The sequence below is a fragment of the Hypanus sabinus genome, chromosome 23 (genome assembly GCF_030144855.1).
Source record: "Hypanus sabinus isolate sHypSab1 chromosome 23, sHypSab1.hap1, whole genome shotgun sequence".
Lineage (NCBI taxonomy): Eukaryota > Metazoa > Chordata > Chondrichthyes > Myliobatiformes > Dasyatidae > Hypanus > Hypanus sabinus.
The window spans coordinates 6,024,589-6,040,418 of record NC_082728.1 but is presented as its reverse complement, the minus strand read 5'-3'; the positions used below and the strand labels follow the sequence as shown (position 1 = coordinate 6,040,418).

The window sequence follows — 15,830 nt, the reverse complement described above, 5'->3', positions numbered from 1 at the left end:
GATCAGGAAATTGACATCCACTTTAAAACATGCCATAGGATCTTTAGCCACCACGCAAATACAAGTTTTGATCGCGGGGCCTCCCTGGGGGTTGGGAAATGAGGGATGATGGGTGACTGGCTATCAAATCATGGGAGTGACCTGGGTTTTGGAAAAAATACAGCTGGTGTTAGCTGGCCAGATACAACATCCCAAATACGGCACAGGGTTTACAGTGATGATAGTAGCTGGCTAGTGATCATTACCTTGCTGTGAAGTAAGGGGAGATCTGAAGGGAAAGAAATTGGAGCCCCAGGCAGGTCACATTTGGGTATCAGGATGGGTCTAGAACAGGGGTTCCTGGGGTCCATGCCATAAAAATGGTTGAGAACCCCCTGGTCTAGAGTAAATCAGATAGAGCATGATGGGTGGGAGTCAGGGCCTGGGCCAGATAAGGGAAATGTTGTCAAAATGATGGGTCAATTGAGGGAGATGGTATCAAACTAATGGGGAGTCAGGCCTGGGTTAATTGAGGGAGATAGTATCAGACTGACTGGGAGTTTCCGTCATAGCTTTAGGGGTAGAGGGATGATTCTGGATAACTAAGCAACACACACAAAATGTTGGAGGAACTCAGCAGGCCAGGCAGCATCAATGGAAAAGACTAATCAGTCAATGTTTCAGGCTGAGACCCTTCATCAGGACTTCCATGAAAGTGTGTGTATTGCTTGGATTTCCAGCATCTGCAGACCTGGTGGATAACTGTTGGGAAGAAATGTTTGATAGAAAAATCACACCAGATGGAAGAAGGGGCTTTACATTTGGGAAATCAGAAAATGCAATTTAAGTTCCAGGGAGGCAGGATTAAACCAAAAAGCATCACAATCAATTCTACACACAAATGTAACCAATTTTAATGCACTTTGCATCTAAATTTCTAAGCCAATGTGTGGTAATTGGAAAAACTAAAAAGCACCCACTCACATAACAGTGAAAGAAATAACATCAGATAATTTCCTGAAATGTGGTTGCTTTATTCACTCATTCTGTAGAAATCCAGTGGCATTTCATTGAAAAACTAATTGTTAATTACCCACACCTTCAATGTCTTACATCCTGGTTGATCTTGAAGGATTTAAAATTGTGTTGTTTTCTCACAGCTTGTAGGATTTTCCTTGAACACTGTGTACAGGCTTTCTGACTTGTTATTCTATAGGAATAGAAAATATATAAGGACGTCAAGCTTGAACAGTTCAAAACAGCATTTCCTTTATCTTCATAATGAAATATTCTGATATTAAATTAATAATACTTTCTTAACAAAATTTATACACTATGTACTTTTTTACAAAATAACCAAGAATCTTTCTGTGAAGAGAATGGGCTGAAAGTCCACAAAGGCTTGTGTAGTGGCCTTTAGAAGTGACTTTCTTTAACGTCATTTTCCAGGCAAGTGGAAGAATCTCCAATCAGTTGAATAGGATTTAACCTCATGTGCTCCCTTCACTGTTGAAGAAGGAACAGAGGACTGATGCTAACAGTGAAGAATCTGAAACTAATTCTGGAATGTTCACTCTGTTCAAAATATTTTTCTTAGGGGAGGTGCCTTGAAAAGTCAATGGTTTCACCATGGGAAGTCTCTCAATCAATGACAGAGAAAGGAGTGTACAGTGTTTGTACTTGTATGAACCCAAAGCTTAAAATGAAAGTTTTTTAAGCAAATTTTTTGGAAAGATGAAGCTCTTTAAATATTTAGTAGGGGTTTAAATGATATTCTTAGCAAGACTGATATTATGTGGAACATGGATTAAGAAATTGGTTGAGAAGGCAGAGGCAGAGTGGAGACAAAGGATAAAAGGCATGTTCTCTGATAAATGGGTGGTAACAAGTGATGTTCCCAGGGGTTATTTTTGGAGTCTCAACATTTCACATATTGTTAATGGCATGGAAAGGTTCAATGTTCAGGATTGTTTTAGACAACAAGGTAGAAAAGTGAAACACAGCAGGTTGTGCTGATGGGAACAGAAATTTTCGCCACAGTGTAAACAAACTAATGAGCAATAATGTCACAATGTGCACTGGTAATATTGGAACCCAGTATTGGAAAGACAGACTCTGACGAGGAGACAGTGCATAGTTTATTCATAATAATTCCAAAAGCACATTGGTGGCTCAGCTGAATACCACCACAAGACATTCTCAAAACTAGGACCCTGTGATTAGTGCTAATTGGGAGTCTGTTTAAATAATACAAATAAGATGGAATCTCTGAGCCTATCAAAATAAATTTAAACAGAAAGCACCAGGAGACCACATCACAAAGAGCAAGTCTCTCGAGAAAAACACAAGGAACACTAAATGATTAACTACTGTTATAAAACAACAATTAACCAGTTCAGGTGCTCTAAAAATCTTGGCGCCCAATAGTGCCCCACACAGGCCCAAAGAGATCATTACAAGTAAACAGAGTTCAAGAAGGACATGTGTAAAGTCATCTCAGTGGAGCAAGGAAAGGTCAAGTATTTTCTCAATTTTGATAAACTGTGAAGGAGTGCAGGTACTGAGAGGAACAAAAACAAAAGCAATCAAAACACAAGCACGTTGATGTTAGCTTTTATCTCAAGGGAAATCATAACACAGAAATTCTTCATCAGTTATTTAGAATCCTGGTTAAATCTCCAAAGCAGTTTGTTCAACTTAGATTACTGCACATTGGATCACATGGATTGACCCTAAGGAAAGATGCAAAAGATTCAGTGTGACACCATGACTGTACCCATCTGTGAAGAAGATGGGTCTGGAAATCCACCCTGACATCAGTGTGACAAATGGGGTGGCGCAGTAGTGTCGTGGTTAGCACAAAGCATTATAGTACCAGCAACCTGGATTCAATTCCCAGTGATGTTGATAAGGAGTTTGTACACTCTCCCTGTGACCATATAGGTTTCCTCCAGGTGCTCTAGTTTCCACCAACAGTCCAAAGACCTACTGGTTAATTGGTCATTATAAATTGCTCTGTGATTAGGCTAGGATTAAATTGGGTGCTGCTGGCAGTGCAGTTCAAAGAGCCAAAAGGGCCTGTTTCGCACTGTATCTCAATAAATAAAAATAAATTAATTAAATGATTTACTTTTGCAGACAGTTTGCATTAAAGGATAGAAATTCTATGAATACAAACATAGAGAACAGAGGGCTGACTGTGATTGGTTCAAAATGTCTGGAAAATTAAAAGGATTTGACTATTTCTCCTGAAGAGATATTTTAAAAAAGCATGCACTATCTTCAAACTAGGATCCTTTCTCAAGGAATGTCAAGAAGCACTTATTTCAATCAAAAAATATCTACAGCCTTAATATACACAGCCACCTGTGTAAATTTGCTATGTAATGGAAGTACACAATGCAGGTGGCTTGAGAGTCAAAAAAGTCTACATGTACTACTTCTGTCATGAGACCTCAGGCCTGTGCGGCAAACCGTAAAGCGTTAGGCTCTGAGGTTTCTAGAGCACCTGTATTTGTTCATTGTCATCTTTGACAAGAGTCATTAAGCCTTGATGTTAAGTTTATTTTGACTGGCGCGGGTTTTCTGCATTGTATGATTATTTAACTGGACCGCCGACAAGTACTTACTACTGGGCCCCAGCTTTGAGAATGGTAGTTCTCGCAATGTTACCCTGCCGAGCCTCTGAAGTATTGCTGGAACTCCTATGAATAAACTCTAGTTGCTTTCTCCATATCGGAGTTGTCTTTCCTCTGCACTTGGGTTCCATCATTGCCAAAGTGCGCCATGACAACTTCAGTGCAGGGTATTCTGAATGCCTGTTCTCCAATTAAAGTGGTATTACAGATGTTGCCAGAGTAACAAAACCACTATTATACCAGACTCTATTATTATGTTTATGAAAGGTACACAATTATCTCACAGTTTTTGGTTTTTGAAGACGTTGTTTAATCCTGAAGATGAATTTATGAATGGTGTGTACAATAGGAGAAATCAGTGCAGGATCCACCTCTTTATTTCCACCTGTTACAAAGACATCAGAATTAGTAATCCAATAACACAAAGGCCCAGCGTATTGTTCAGTGAACATGAAATACTGAAAACCTGTGCCAAGATTTAATTGCTACAATTGAACATACTCTGTAGGACAAACAGGATCTAGCTAGATTGAACTAAACTGAGCTGAAACTGAATATTTCTGAGATGAGATGATCTGCAGATGCTGGAAATCCAAAGCAACACACACAAAATACTGGAGGAACTCAGCAGCATCTGTAGAAAAGAGTAAATAATCAACATTTCGGGCTGAGACCCTTCATCAGGACTGGAAAAAGAGATAAGAAGTTAGAGCAAGTAGGAGGGGGAAGAAGTACAAGATGATAGATGATGGGTGAAACCAGAAGAGAGGAAGGGGTGAAGTAAAGAGCTGGGAAGCTGATAGGTGAAAGAGATAAAGGGCTGGAGAAGTGGAAATTTGATAGGAGAGGGTAGGAGTGGGAATAAAGGGAAAGAGGAAAAGCACCAAAGGGAGGTGATGGGCAGGTAAGGAGATGAGGTGAGAGAGGAAAATGGTAATGGGAATGGTGAAGTGGGGGGAGGTGCTACTGCCAGAAGTTTGAGAAATTAACGTTCATGCCATCGGGTTGGAGGCTACCCGGACAGAATATATGGTGTTGTTCCTCCAACCTGAGTATGGCCTCATCGTGGCGATAGAGGAGGCCATGGACTGACCTGTCAGAATGGGATTGGGAAATAGAATTGAAGTGTGTGGCAACCGGGGGATCCTGCTTTTTCTGGCGGACAGAGCATAACTGCTCGGTAAAGCAGTCTCTCAATCTCTCACCGGGTCTCACCAATATACAGGAGGCCGCACCGGGAGCAGCGGATACAGTAATGACCCCGACACTCACAGGTGAAGTGTTGCCTCATGTGGAAGGACTGTTTGGGGCCCTGAATGGTAGTGAGGGAGAGAGGATGTTTTGATGACTTTGTGGTTTGATGTTTCTCACTCATTTTTGCCACATGGGTGATTTGTTCTTTTATTGCACGTGAGGGGGGGGGGGGGGTTAATATTTTTCTTTGAATGGGTTCCATGGTTTTATTTCTTGGCTGTCTGTGGGAAGATGAATCGTAGGGTTGTATACGGCCTACATACTTTGATAATAAATGTACTTTGATTCTTTGAATCTATTGGTACTGGTCCCAGCAATGAGGGAATGCGAGGTGAAATGGAAATTGAAGACTGTGTGATCTGGGTGAGGATGTGAAGGAGAATAAATAGCAATGTTGTTGGGGTTTGCAGTGGTGATCATCTTCATCATTAATTCAGGTGTCAGATAATGTATGGAATCATGGTCAGTCCATGACTATGATTGTTCTTAGCAAATTTTTTTTACAGAAGTGGTTTACCATTGTATTCTTCTGGGCAGTGCCTTTACAAGACAGGTGACCCCAGCCATTATTAATACTCTTCAGAGATTGTCTGTCTGATGTTAGTGGCCGCATAACCAGGACTTGGGATGTGCACCAGTTGCTCATATGAGCATCTATCTCTTGCTCCCGTGGTTTCAACGTGACCCTGATCGGGATGGGGGGGCTAAGCAGGTGTTTCACCTTGCTTAAGGGTGACCAGCAGGCTAACGCCTTGCACCTCCTTTGGTAGAGATGTATCTCTACCGTACCGCCTGATAAAGAAGCCATAAATCACCAAGGGTGAGTGATATTTGATTTTGTGATGGGGGTTCAGTAAAGTCAAATATTTCAAGGTCTAATTGCAAACTCTCTATGATTCCCCTTAGAGGTCTCTGGATTACGTTTATGGGTGATTTGCATCCATACTGGCCCTTTAAGAAAAGACACACAAAATGCTGGTGGATCTATAAGGAGAAGCACTGTCGACGTTTCGGGCCGAGACCCTTCGTCAGGAAACGTCGACAGTGCTTCTCCTTATAGATGCTGCCTGGCCTGCTGTGTTCCACCAGCATTTTGTGTGTGTTGCTTGAATTTCCAGCATCTGCAGATTTCCTCCTGTTTGCAGTTTAAAAAGCCAGGTATGGGTGGTAACAGCACTATCACCCTTTTTGCAGGGCACTCCTCTTTTATTTGGTTTGATAGCAAATGTTTCTTAGAGCATCTCTGGTTGGAAGGTATTTTGAGCTCGGAAGTTAACTCAGTCTGCTCACTTGCCCCATGAAGGTTGTAGCTTCAAGCATCACTCCAAAGACATAAGCATTAAAATCTGCTCTACAACTGTAAATGCTAGACTGCCAGAGATGTCAATTCTTGGATGAGAGATCAAATGAATGCTTTCACTGCCTCTCAGGTGGGCATAAAAGATTTCATAGCACTTCACTGAAAAGCAGGAAAAAATCTTGAAAACAAATTCCTCAATCAGCATCACAAACAATAGAATATTATCTAGCTGTAGATGTTGCTATTTGTGTACCATTGGATTTTGTTTTCCTGTAATACTATAGTAACTTCACTTCAAAAATACATAATAGGCTTGAAAGCACTTAGGGATAAGTTATTGATAAGTACAATTTTTTTAACATACCAGCTGCTATACTGCATTAAATACAGTGTTGTTCTGCCACCTGCTGGTGTGGTGTTGTATGGCAAGGATAAATTTATATAAACAGCTCAAAAGTAAATGAAGATTGTTTACAGTAGGAATTCCCAGATATTACTGTTCAGGTAAATTATACTTGGAAACCTGAGACCACTCAATTTCTAACATAATAGATAAAATTTGAATACAATGTTCTTTCATCATGTGCTATATCATATGACCATGACTGTTCTTGGCAAAGTTTTCTACAGAAATGGTTTATTATTGCCTTCTTCTGGGCAGTAACTTTACAAGATGGATGGACCCAGCCAATATCAATACTCTTCAAAGATTCACTCCCCAGCATCAGTGGTCACATTACCAGGATTTGTGATATGAATCAGCTGCTCATATGACCTTCCACCACCTGCTCCCATGGCTTCACATGACCCTGATCAGGGGATTAAGCAGGTGTTACAGCTTGTCTAAGGGTGACCTGCAAGCTAGCTTAGGGAAGGACCGCCGTAGACCTCCTGTGGTAGAGATGTATCCCCATCCCGCCACCCAGTTGAATACATTTGTGATTAACAAAAAAAAAACTGAAAATATTCATGGTATCAGGCAAGATCTGTGAAAAAAAACATAATTACTTTTCCAGATGAAAGACACTTCTTCAAAACTCAGAGAGGAAACAGAGTAGATTTTAAGTTACACAGAGTTTTATGAAGGATAGGGCAGAGGAAATATCTCGAATAATATAAACTAACAAATTCCACAAATTTCCTGATTACATAACTATCGTTGGCAGAATTTCAGATGGCAGTGAGAAGGCATACAGGATCAAGACAGATCACCTGGTTGAGTGGTGTCACAGCAACAACCTTGCACTGTGGTCTGTAAGACCAAGGAATTGGATTGTGGACTTCAGAAAGGGTAAGAGGAAGGAAAACACACGAGTCCCCATCGAGGCATCAGTAGTGGAAAGGATGAGCTCAAGAAGGAGGTTCAGGAGTCTTAAGGCACACACTCAATGATTCAAGAACTTCTTCCCCTTTGCCATCTGACTTGTGAATGAACAATGAACCTCACTACTTTTTTTATTTCTATTTTTACACCACTTATTATTTTAACTTTTTAAAAATATATATTTACTGTTAATTTATAGTTTTTATTACTATGTATTGCAGTATAGTGCTGCTACATAACAACAAATTTTTGTGACATATGCCAGTGATATGAAACCTGATTCTGAGTTCCTCCAGCATTCTGTGTGTGTTACAGCAACTCTCCTGCCTTTTATTGCATATCATGATGAAGTGTAGCTTGTATAAATGGCTGGGTCACAAGAGATTCTGCAGATGCACATCAGACCTGATGAAGTGACTCGGGTCAAAACCTCAACTCTTTATTCCCCTCCATGGATTCTGCCTGCCCTGCTGAATTCCTCCAGCACTTTGTGTGTATCGCTCATAAGTAGCTAGGTTGAGTTTTTATTGATAGAAATTGTTGATAGTATTTGCCATCCAAAAGTGAATTTACCTTGATAATTCAACCTATCCTGTATCCAAGTTCTAGAAACATTGCATTTGACATTGGTCCCTGTATTATTTCTTCCTGTCTCTGAACACTTAATTTCTTCTTTGCATCCCTTCCAAGACCATCCATGCTATGTCAGCATGGTGCTTTCTCTGGCCATGTCAGCCATTATGCTCAAAGGCTGCATGCAAAAAACATTGAGGTTGATGTCATGAATATCTAATAGTACTTCATCTAGTGCCTGTTCAAAAGGAGATGGATTATGGCCACAGTAAAACACTGAATTGCGTTGTCCTGTACAAGTGTCAACAGTAGCTGACCTTGCCAAAGATCCGGTGCACAGCTTGGATTGAATAGTAATGGTAGCTATGTTTTGAGTGATGGGATAGGGATATGTCTCTACCAAAGGAGGAGTAAGGTGCTCCTTCCCTCTGCTAGCCTGTAAATCACCCTTGGACAAGGTGTAGCACCTGCTTAGCCCCCCAATCAGGGTCACATGAAGCCATGGGAGCAGGTGGTGGATGGTCGTATGAGTGGCTGGTACACATCACAAGTCCTGGTTATGTGACCACTGACTCCAGGCAGACAATCTCTATGAGTATTGATAATGGCTGGAGTCACCCAAGTGTAAAGACCCTGCCTAGAAGAAGGCAGTGACAAACCACTTCAGTAGAAACATTTGCCAAGAACGATCATGATCATGGAAAGACTATGATCATGTCATATGACATGGCACATAATGACGATGATGAGCTACTCTTATCACTACAGTTCCCAATAGCTAATCTCACTTTAATTATACTATAGACAGTTGTCATCACAGATACAAATTTCACAGCAGTAGCTCAGTAGTGCAAGTGCAGAACAATTGATATTCTCTGAAAAGTCGACGGTTGATATTTCCCCAACATTGCCCTTGCTGTTATTCAGATGCCTCTCTGTCTGCTCTGTTAATTACCTTTCTGAAATACTTATTATTATTGACGCTGTCTGCCTAACTTGCCTTTATGACACAGATATTTTTTTAGAATGAGATTCATGTATCTAAATGCTACAGGTTCCAAAACTACAATACTCGTTTGAAATATATTTTTCATGAATCTTTCCCAAAATCTTTTGTTCTATCAGATTCTGAGGTAATTTCAAGAATGCTCCCTAAACCTACTTCATTCACAGCATAGTGGTTAGCACAATATACAGTATAAGTGACATAGGTTCAATTCCCACTGCTGTCTGTAAGGAGTTTCTATGTTCTCCCCATGACCGGGTGGGTTTCCTCTGGGTGCTCTGGTTCCCCCCACCCCCATAGTTCAAAGACAACCAGTGAGTAGGTTAATTGATCATTGTAATTGTCCTGTGATTAGGCGAGGGTTAAATCGGGGGTTGCTGGGTGGTGTGACTAGCAGGGCTGGAAGAGCCTTTTCTGTGCTGTATCTCAATCAATAAAAACCAATAAACAAATAAATCTTTAACTATATATTATAATTGATAGAACTGATTGGAATTGTGTTACTTCAGAAAAAAAATTGATCTGAAGATGCTTTGTGCTAATGCTGTGATCCTTGAGGTCAACGTGATGAATTAAAACAGTTTACCTACCAGTGAATAAACTAATTGTTAATCCAATGAATACGGTGCTCAGACAAGCGATTGGGCTGTAATAGAGATAGGATAAGGAGTAGAAATCTTCTGCTATGCTGGGCCTGAAATACATTAAGAAAATAAAAGAACCATCACGTCGGAGTTAAAGTGCGACTCAGGATAATTTTAAACTATAATAGCATCACCAACTCTTCATCTGTACATTATATCACATACATTTAGTAGCTCACTACCTCATGATCAGGGAGGGGTAGCACCTCTGGTGAAGGTGCTTGTCGTGTCCATTCTGGGGCAGCTCACTCATCTTCAGTTCCATCAGACATTGAACTCTTACCTGTGGCTCTGAGGAGCTGTTTGCATGTGACTGTGGCCAGAAGTGGTACACTGCTTCGACAGGCAGGCTAAACCAGATGAGGGGAGCCAGCAGCCTCGTACACCAGTGAGGCAGGGACATGCCTGTCCCAGCATGCAAAGTCAGCTCCAGCGGACTAGACAGATGAGATCTACAGTGAGTTTCAATGCCAGGAAGGTGGTACTGTGATGTTCCATGGAGAGTGAAGGGCATGACAAGATACAGAAGACATCATGGTTGTAAACTGCAACCAAGGACTCCACTTTATGATGCTTCTACCCCCAGAACCTGGACTTCTGAGGTCAAGAGAGTGGAACTGCCCCATTGCAATGACTTTTCCACAGAAACACTCTCCTGCACAGGTCTCCTGTCATCATCAGAATGATAGACAGTAACTATCTCTGTCACCTTTCTACATCAGGGTCTTCCCAACATGTTTATGCCATGGACCAATACCATTAAGCAAGGGTCTGTGGAACCCAGGTTGGGAAATCCTTTTCTAAATAATGGTCCTGATCTTAATGGAGAGAACAATTTAACAGTGCAGAATCTAATGGGTTTGAATTGTACCTATGAACCTAAGTCCCCTTCGGGTCATCATCACCTGCAGGAAAACAACAATGGTTTCAATATTTTGGCAACTGGTTAAAAAGGTATTTAAGGTCTGGTGATGTCTTTCACTTGGAATCAATGCGTTACAGTACCAGCCACCTGGGTTCAGTTTCCACTGCTGCCTGTTAGGAGTTTGTATGTTCTCCCCGTGACTGCATGAATTCCCTCCAGGGGCTCTGGTTTCCTCCCATAGTCAAAAGATGTACCAGTCAGTAGGTTATTTGATCATTGTACATTGTCCAATGATTAGGCTAGAATTAAATCAAGGGATTGCTGGGTGACATGACTTGAAGTGCCAGAACGGCATATTTCACGCTGTAGCTCAATAAATGAATAAAAATTGAACAGCATCTTATTGTCTAGCTAAATGAAATGCATAATAGTCTCTAAAACAGTGGAGAAAAAGAGAATTAAGTATTCTGTGATGCAACTATCTGTAAAAAGTAAAGAAAGAGATAGAAACATAGAAAACATAGAAAACCTACAACACAATACAGGGCCTTCGGCCCACAATCCTGTGCCAAACATGTACTTACTTTAGAAATTACCTAGAGCTACCCATAGCCTTCTATTTATCTAAGCTCCATGTACCTATCCAGGAGTCTCTTAAAAGGCCCTATTGTATCTGCCACTATGTTAGCCATTTCAGCCCTCAAGAAAAGCCTTTGACTATCCACACAATCAATGCCTCTCATTACCTTGTATACCTCTATCAGGTTACCTTCATCCTCTGTCACTCCAAGGAGAAAAGGCTGAGTTCATTCAACCTATTTTCATAAGGCATGCTCCCCAATCCAGGCAACATCCTTCTAAATCATCTCCGCACCCTTTCTATAGTTTCCACTTCCTTCCTGTAGTGAGGTGACCAGAACTGGGCACAGTACTCCAAGTGGGGTCTGACCAGGGTCCTATATAGCTGCAACATTACCTCTCGGCTCTTAAACTCATTCCCACGGTTGATGAAGGCCAATGAACCATATGCCTTCTTAACCACAGAGATATCAAAGAAAAATGCTTTGTACAAGCAAAACAGTTTTGAAAGTTGGACTATAATAGATCCAAATAATTTATTACATTTCTAGAATCCCAAGGATGTTTCTCCTGGCTGAGCCGTATAGAACTGGGGGCTAGAGTCCCATGTTAACAACTGTGATGAGGAGAAATTTCTCCACCGAGAAGATGATGAATGTTAGATATTGCTTACACTGCATTTGATGTAGAGGCCCATTAATTGCTGTAGAAGCTCAGTCATTAGTGTAGAGGCTCAACCATTCGTGTAGAGGCTCAGCCATTCGTGTAAAGGTTCAGACAATTGTGTAGAGGCTCAGCCATTCGTGTAGAGGCTCGGCCACTGGTGTAGAGGCTCGGCCATTCGTGTAGAGGCTCAGCCATTCGTGTAGAGGCTCGGCCACTGGTGTAGAGGCTCGGCCACTGGTGTAGAGGCTCGGCCACTGGTGTAGAGACTAGGCCACTGGTGTAGAGGCTCGGCCACTGGTGTAGAGGCTCGGCCACTGGTGTAGAGGCTCGGCCATTGGTGTAGAGGCTCGGCCACTGGTATAGAGGCTCGGCCATTGGTGTAGAGGCTCAGCCACTGGTGTAGAGGCTCGGCCACTGGTGTAGATGCTCGGCCAGTGGTGTAGAGGCTCGGCCAGTGGTGTAGAGGCTCGGCCATTGGTGTAGAGGCTCGGCCACTGGTGTAGAGGCTCAGCCATTGGTGTAGAGGCTCAGCCACTGGTGTAGAGGCTCAGCCACTGGTGTATAGACTTGGCCATTGACTGTAAAGGCTCAGCCATTGTGTAGAGGCTCAGTCACTGGTGTATAGACTCGGCCATTGACTGTAAAGGCTCAGACATTGGTGTAGACACTCAGGCATTTACTGCATTCAAAATAGGGATTGACACATTTCTGGATATTAAAAGAAGCAAGGGATATGGAAAAGGCAGAAAAATGGTATTGAGGTAGAAAGCCAACCATGATCTTTTCACACGGGCCAATGGCCTACTCTAGTCCCCATTTTATTATGACAATTCCATTCCATTCCTTTTCTATTACAGTAACTTATTTTTCACTCATATTCATAAGTTATTGATTTTGAGCATAAAATCTCCAATTAAAATATCATCGACAGAATTTTTGGGGATGATGGAAATGTAGATGCCCATGTCATTCTATATGAACATGGTCCTTGTTGATCTTTTAAAGAGTTAGTTTCCTTTTTTAACACGTTTTTGCCCTTGTATCTTTTCACCAGTTCTGTTTCTCCATATCTATCCTACCACATCAGTTCATCATCTGAAATGTGTAAATTAGATCATTTCTTAATCTCTAAATTTAAAGAGTATTTATGCAAACTGTACTTTTAACTACTTCAGCTATACTATTTTGATAAATAGGTGGTCTTTAAAGGAACATGATTCAGAACTGAAAAATGTTGTCAAGATTAAATTTCATTAAGTTGTACATTTGTCAAACACTGATAATCCTACTAAATATTATTAGACAAAACTACAAGTTAGCTGGCAAACATACACAAGAATAATTCCAAAACTAAATGTTATTTTAATGCAGTGACCTCAATTGAATATTAATTCAGTGACTTACCTTTCTTGAATTGGAGACATAATGGTTGTTATCAGAGCTGTTCCATTCATTGGTGTTGAGGTGGTGAAGTTTGACAGTGGACAGCCTGATACTGATGTTGTAAGTAATCCCGTGAATTTATCAGCTGGTGGATAGATCTGAGCAGCAATTCCTAGCCATATCGAAAGCGACAATCCAGCAAACAAACCTACAAATGCACCCTGGCATAGACAAAAAAAAAGTAATAAAGCTTTCTATTATTTTCAGAATGCATTCTACAGCAAACGAAACAGGATAATGAATTGGAAATTTTTGACATCCATATTGCTATGGCATGTGCAATAGAATAAAACAGCATTCATCTTTCCTCAACCTTAGAGATACTACAGCAAATTCAGGAGCTGCTACTCCTGACATGAAAGGTGACCCATTAAATTATGTGCCATTATAAGCTTAATAATTATTATTATTTCTGGATCACTTTCATACAGCTGATGTAGCTTTACAATGGGATAAAGTACAAACATGAAAATAAAAGACAAAAAGATGCTAGTTAAAAGCAAGGTTGAATAAATAGATTTTGAGTTGGTGTTGAAAAGTGTCAACTGATTTTACACCCCTTATAGTTTTAGGTATTGAGTTCCACAGTTTAGGAGTGTAATTCAAAAAAGCTGACCTGTCAATTATCTTTTGAAGGAGATTGTTTAAGTTAAAGGGACCAGTGGAAGAAGACCAGAGAGCTTATAAAACCAAAGTGATTCTGTGATGTAATCTGGTCCAAGACCATTGAGAACTTTAAAATCAAGTAAGAGAACACAGGGTAGTTAGGATGGGAATGATATGCTCCCTCATCCTGGCTTTAGTTAAAAGTCTAGCAGCGCCATTCTGAAATAGTTGAAGTTTGTCAATAGATTGGTTTGGAAGGCCAGTAAAAAGTGCATTGCAGTGATCTACTCTGTCAGATATAAAGCTGTGATTTGTTTTTCGGCTTCAATACATGACGGAAACAGACGTACCTTTTCAATATTTCTGAAGTAAAGAAATAATGCTTTAGTCATTTTCTTTATGTAGGATTTAAAATTCAAATCTAAATCAAGAATAACACCAAGGCATGTTACTTTTGAACTTACAAGGAGAGCCAAGTTCTCAAGTTTATCAAGAAGTTATCTCTTTCGGCTTTGGGAACAATCAGAACTATTTCAGTTTTATCTTCATGCAGTTTTAGGAAATTATTGCTCATCCATTTGTTTATTACAGCCATAACAAGAGTCAGAGAAGATAGGGTGTTACCATTACCAGGCTCAACAGAGATATACAATTGTGTGTCATCTATATGGAAGTCAAGTTTCTGCTCCCTCATGAGCACGTACAAGGAAAAGAGTAGAGGACCCAAACAGATTTCCTTAGCAACACCAAAATGTACATCATATCGCTTAGAAAACTGGTCTTCAAGACAGACAAAATTTTCTCTCTAAGAAATATGAAGAAACACAAATAAGGGCACTACCAGAGAGGCCAACCCAGTTCTCAAGGTGGTCTATAAAAATGTTGTGGTCAATTTTCTTGAAGGCAGCACTTAGATCTAGAAGAATTAAAACTGAGACTCTGTGGCATCAGTGCTGAGCCTCTGGTTACAATTCTGGTAAGGGCTGTCTCCGTGCTGTGGTTTCCTCTAAAACCAGACTGAAACTTTTCTAGTTATTGTTCTCATTCAGAAAGTTGTTGAGTTAATTGAAAATAAGTTTCTCAAGAATCTTACCCAGAATGGGAAGATTTGATTTAGGCCTGTAGTTAGCTGGTACCGCATTATCAAGGTTTAACTTTTCGGGTAGGTATTTGACACTCACAATTTTCAAGGCATCTGAAAATACTCCAGTTTCAGGGGATGTTAATAGTTTTAATTATTAATTTTAATTGTTAATTAAGGAATGTTAATAATTCAAACACTATTAGAAGATTATTAAACTTCTAGGGTTTAGGGTAGGGTTATAGAGTTCTGAATCAGAAATATTTAGAATTTTGATATGGTTGCCGTCTTTTTAACAAGGTTGATTACAGATGTTACCTGTATCTGTAGCTATACTCTTCCTAATGGAAGCAATTTTGTTGATAAAAAGTAACGTGAATTCCTCACATTTTGTGGCAGATGTTATTATGTATTTAATATTTCATTAATATGAATGATATTGTAAACATATTGTTTGATTAAGCATTCTTTGTTCCTTACATCATGCATTACAGGTTATATGTAAAAATACTTGAACAACATACGTCATCACACCACCATGTCATAAATAAGCGCCTTGCTAAAAGTAAAAATGAAGTTTACATGCATCTCTCAGGCTCCCTTGTTTTCCTTTCAATTAGTTGTTTTTTTTTAGTTGCAAAACATAACAGGTACTTGACTGAGATCATTATAGGTTGGGTTGGGTTTAACAATTAATTGAAAACAATATTCTTGTATCAATTCAAGAATATTGTTCTCAACTAATTGTTAAATTTAAATTGTTAAATGTAATTGACTCATAAAAGATGGAGCACTTCAAAACTAGGTAGCCATGAGATGTTGTGGATCAGCAACAGCAGGAATGTATACCATGATGATCCATAACCTAAGAG

General features: G+C 40.1%; 1 protein-coding gene across 1 annotated transcript in view; it reads right to left on the bottom strand.

Moving 5' to 3' along the window:
• Nucleotides 1–326: 326 nt before the first annotated feature.
• LOC132379911 (sodium-coupled monocarboxylate transporter 1-like) overlaps nt 327–15,830 on the bottom strand; it is a 63,087-nt gene continuing 47,583 nt past the window's right edge. Inside the window, exons 14-17 of the mRNA XM_059948253.1 lie at nt 13,233–13,432; nt 9,665–9,768; nt 3,902–4,002; nt 327–1,189 (exon numbers count right to left, since the gene is read on the bottom strand). Of these exons, the coding sequence (XP_059804236.1) occupies nt 1,115–1,189; nt 3,902–4,002; nt 9,665–9,768; nt 13,233–13,432 (480 nt within the window). The 3' untranslated portion in view covers nt 327–1,114. The remainder of the gene's footprint in view (nt 1,190–3,901; nt 4,003–9,664; nt 9,769–13,232; nt 13,433–15,830) is intronic.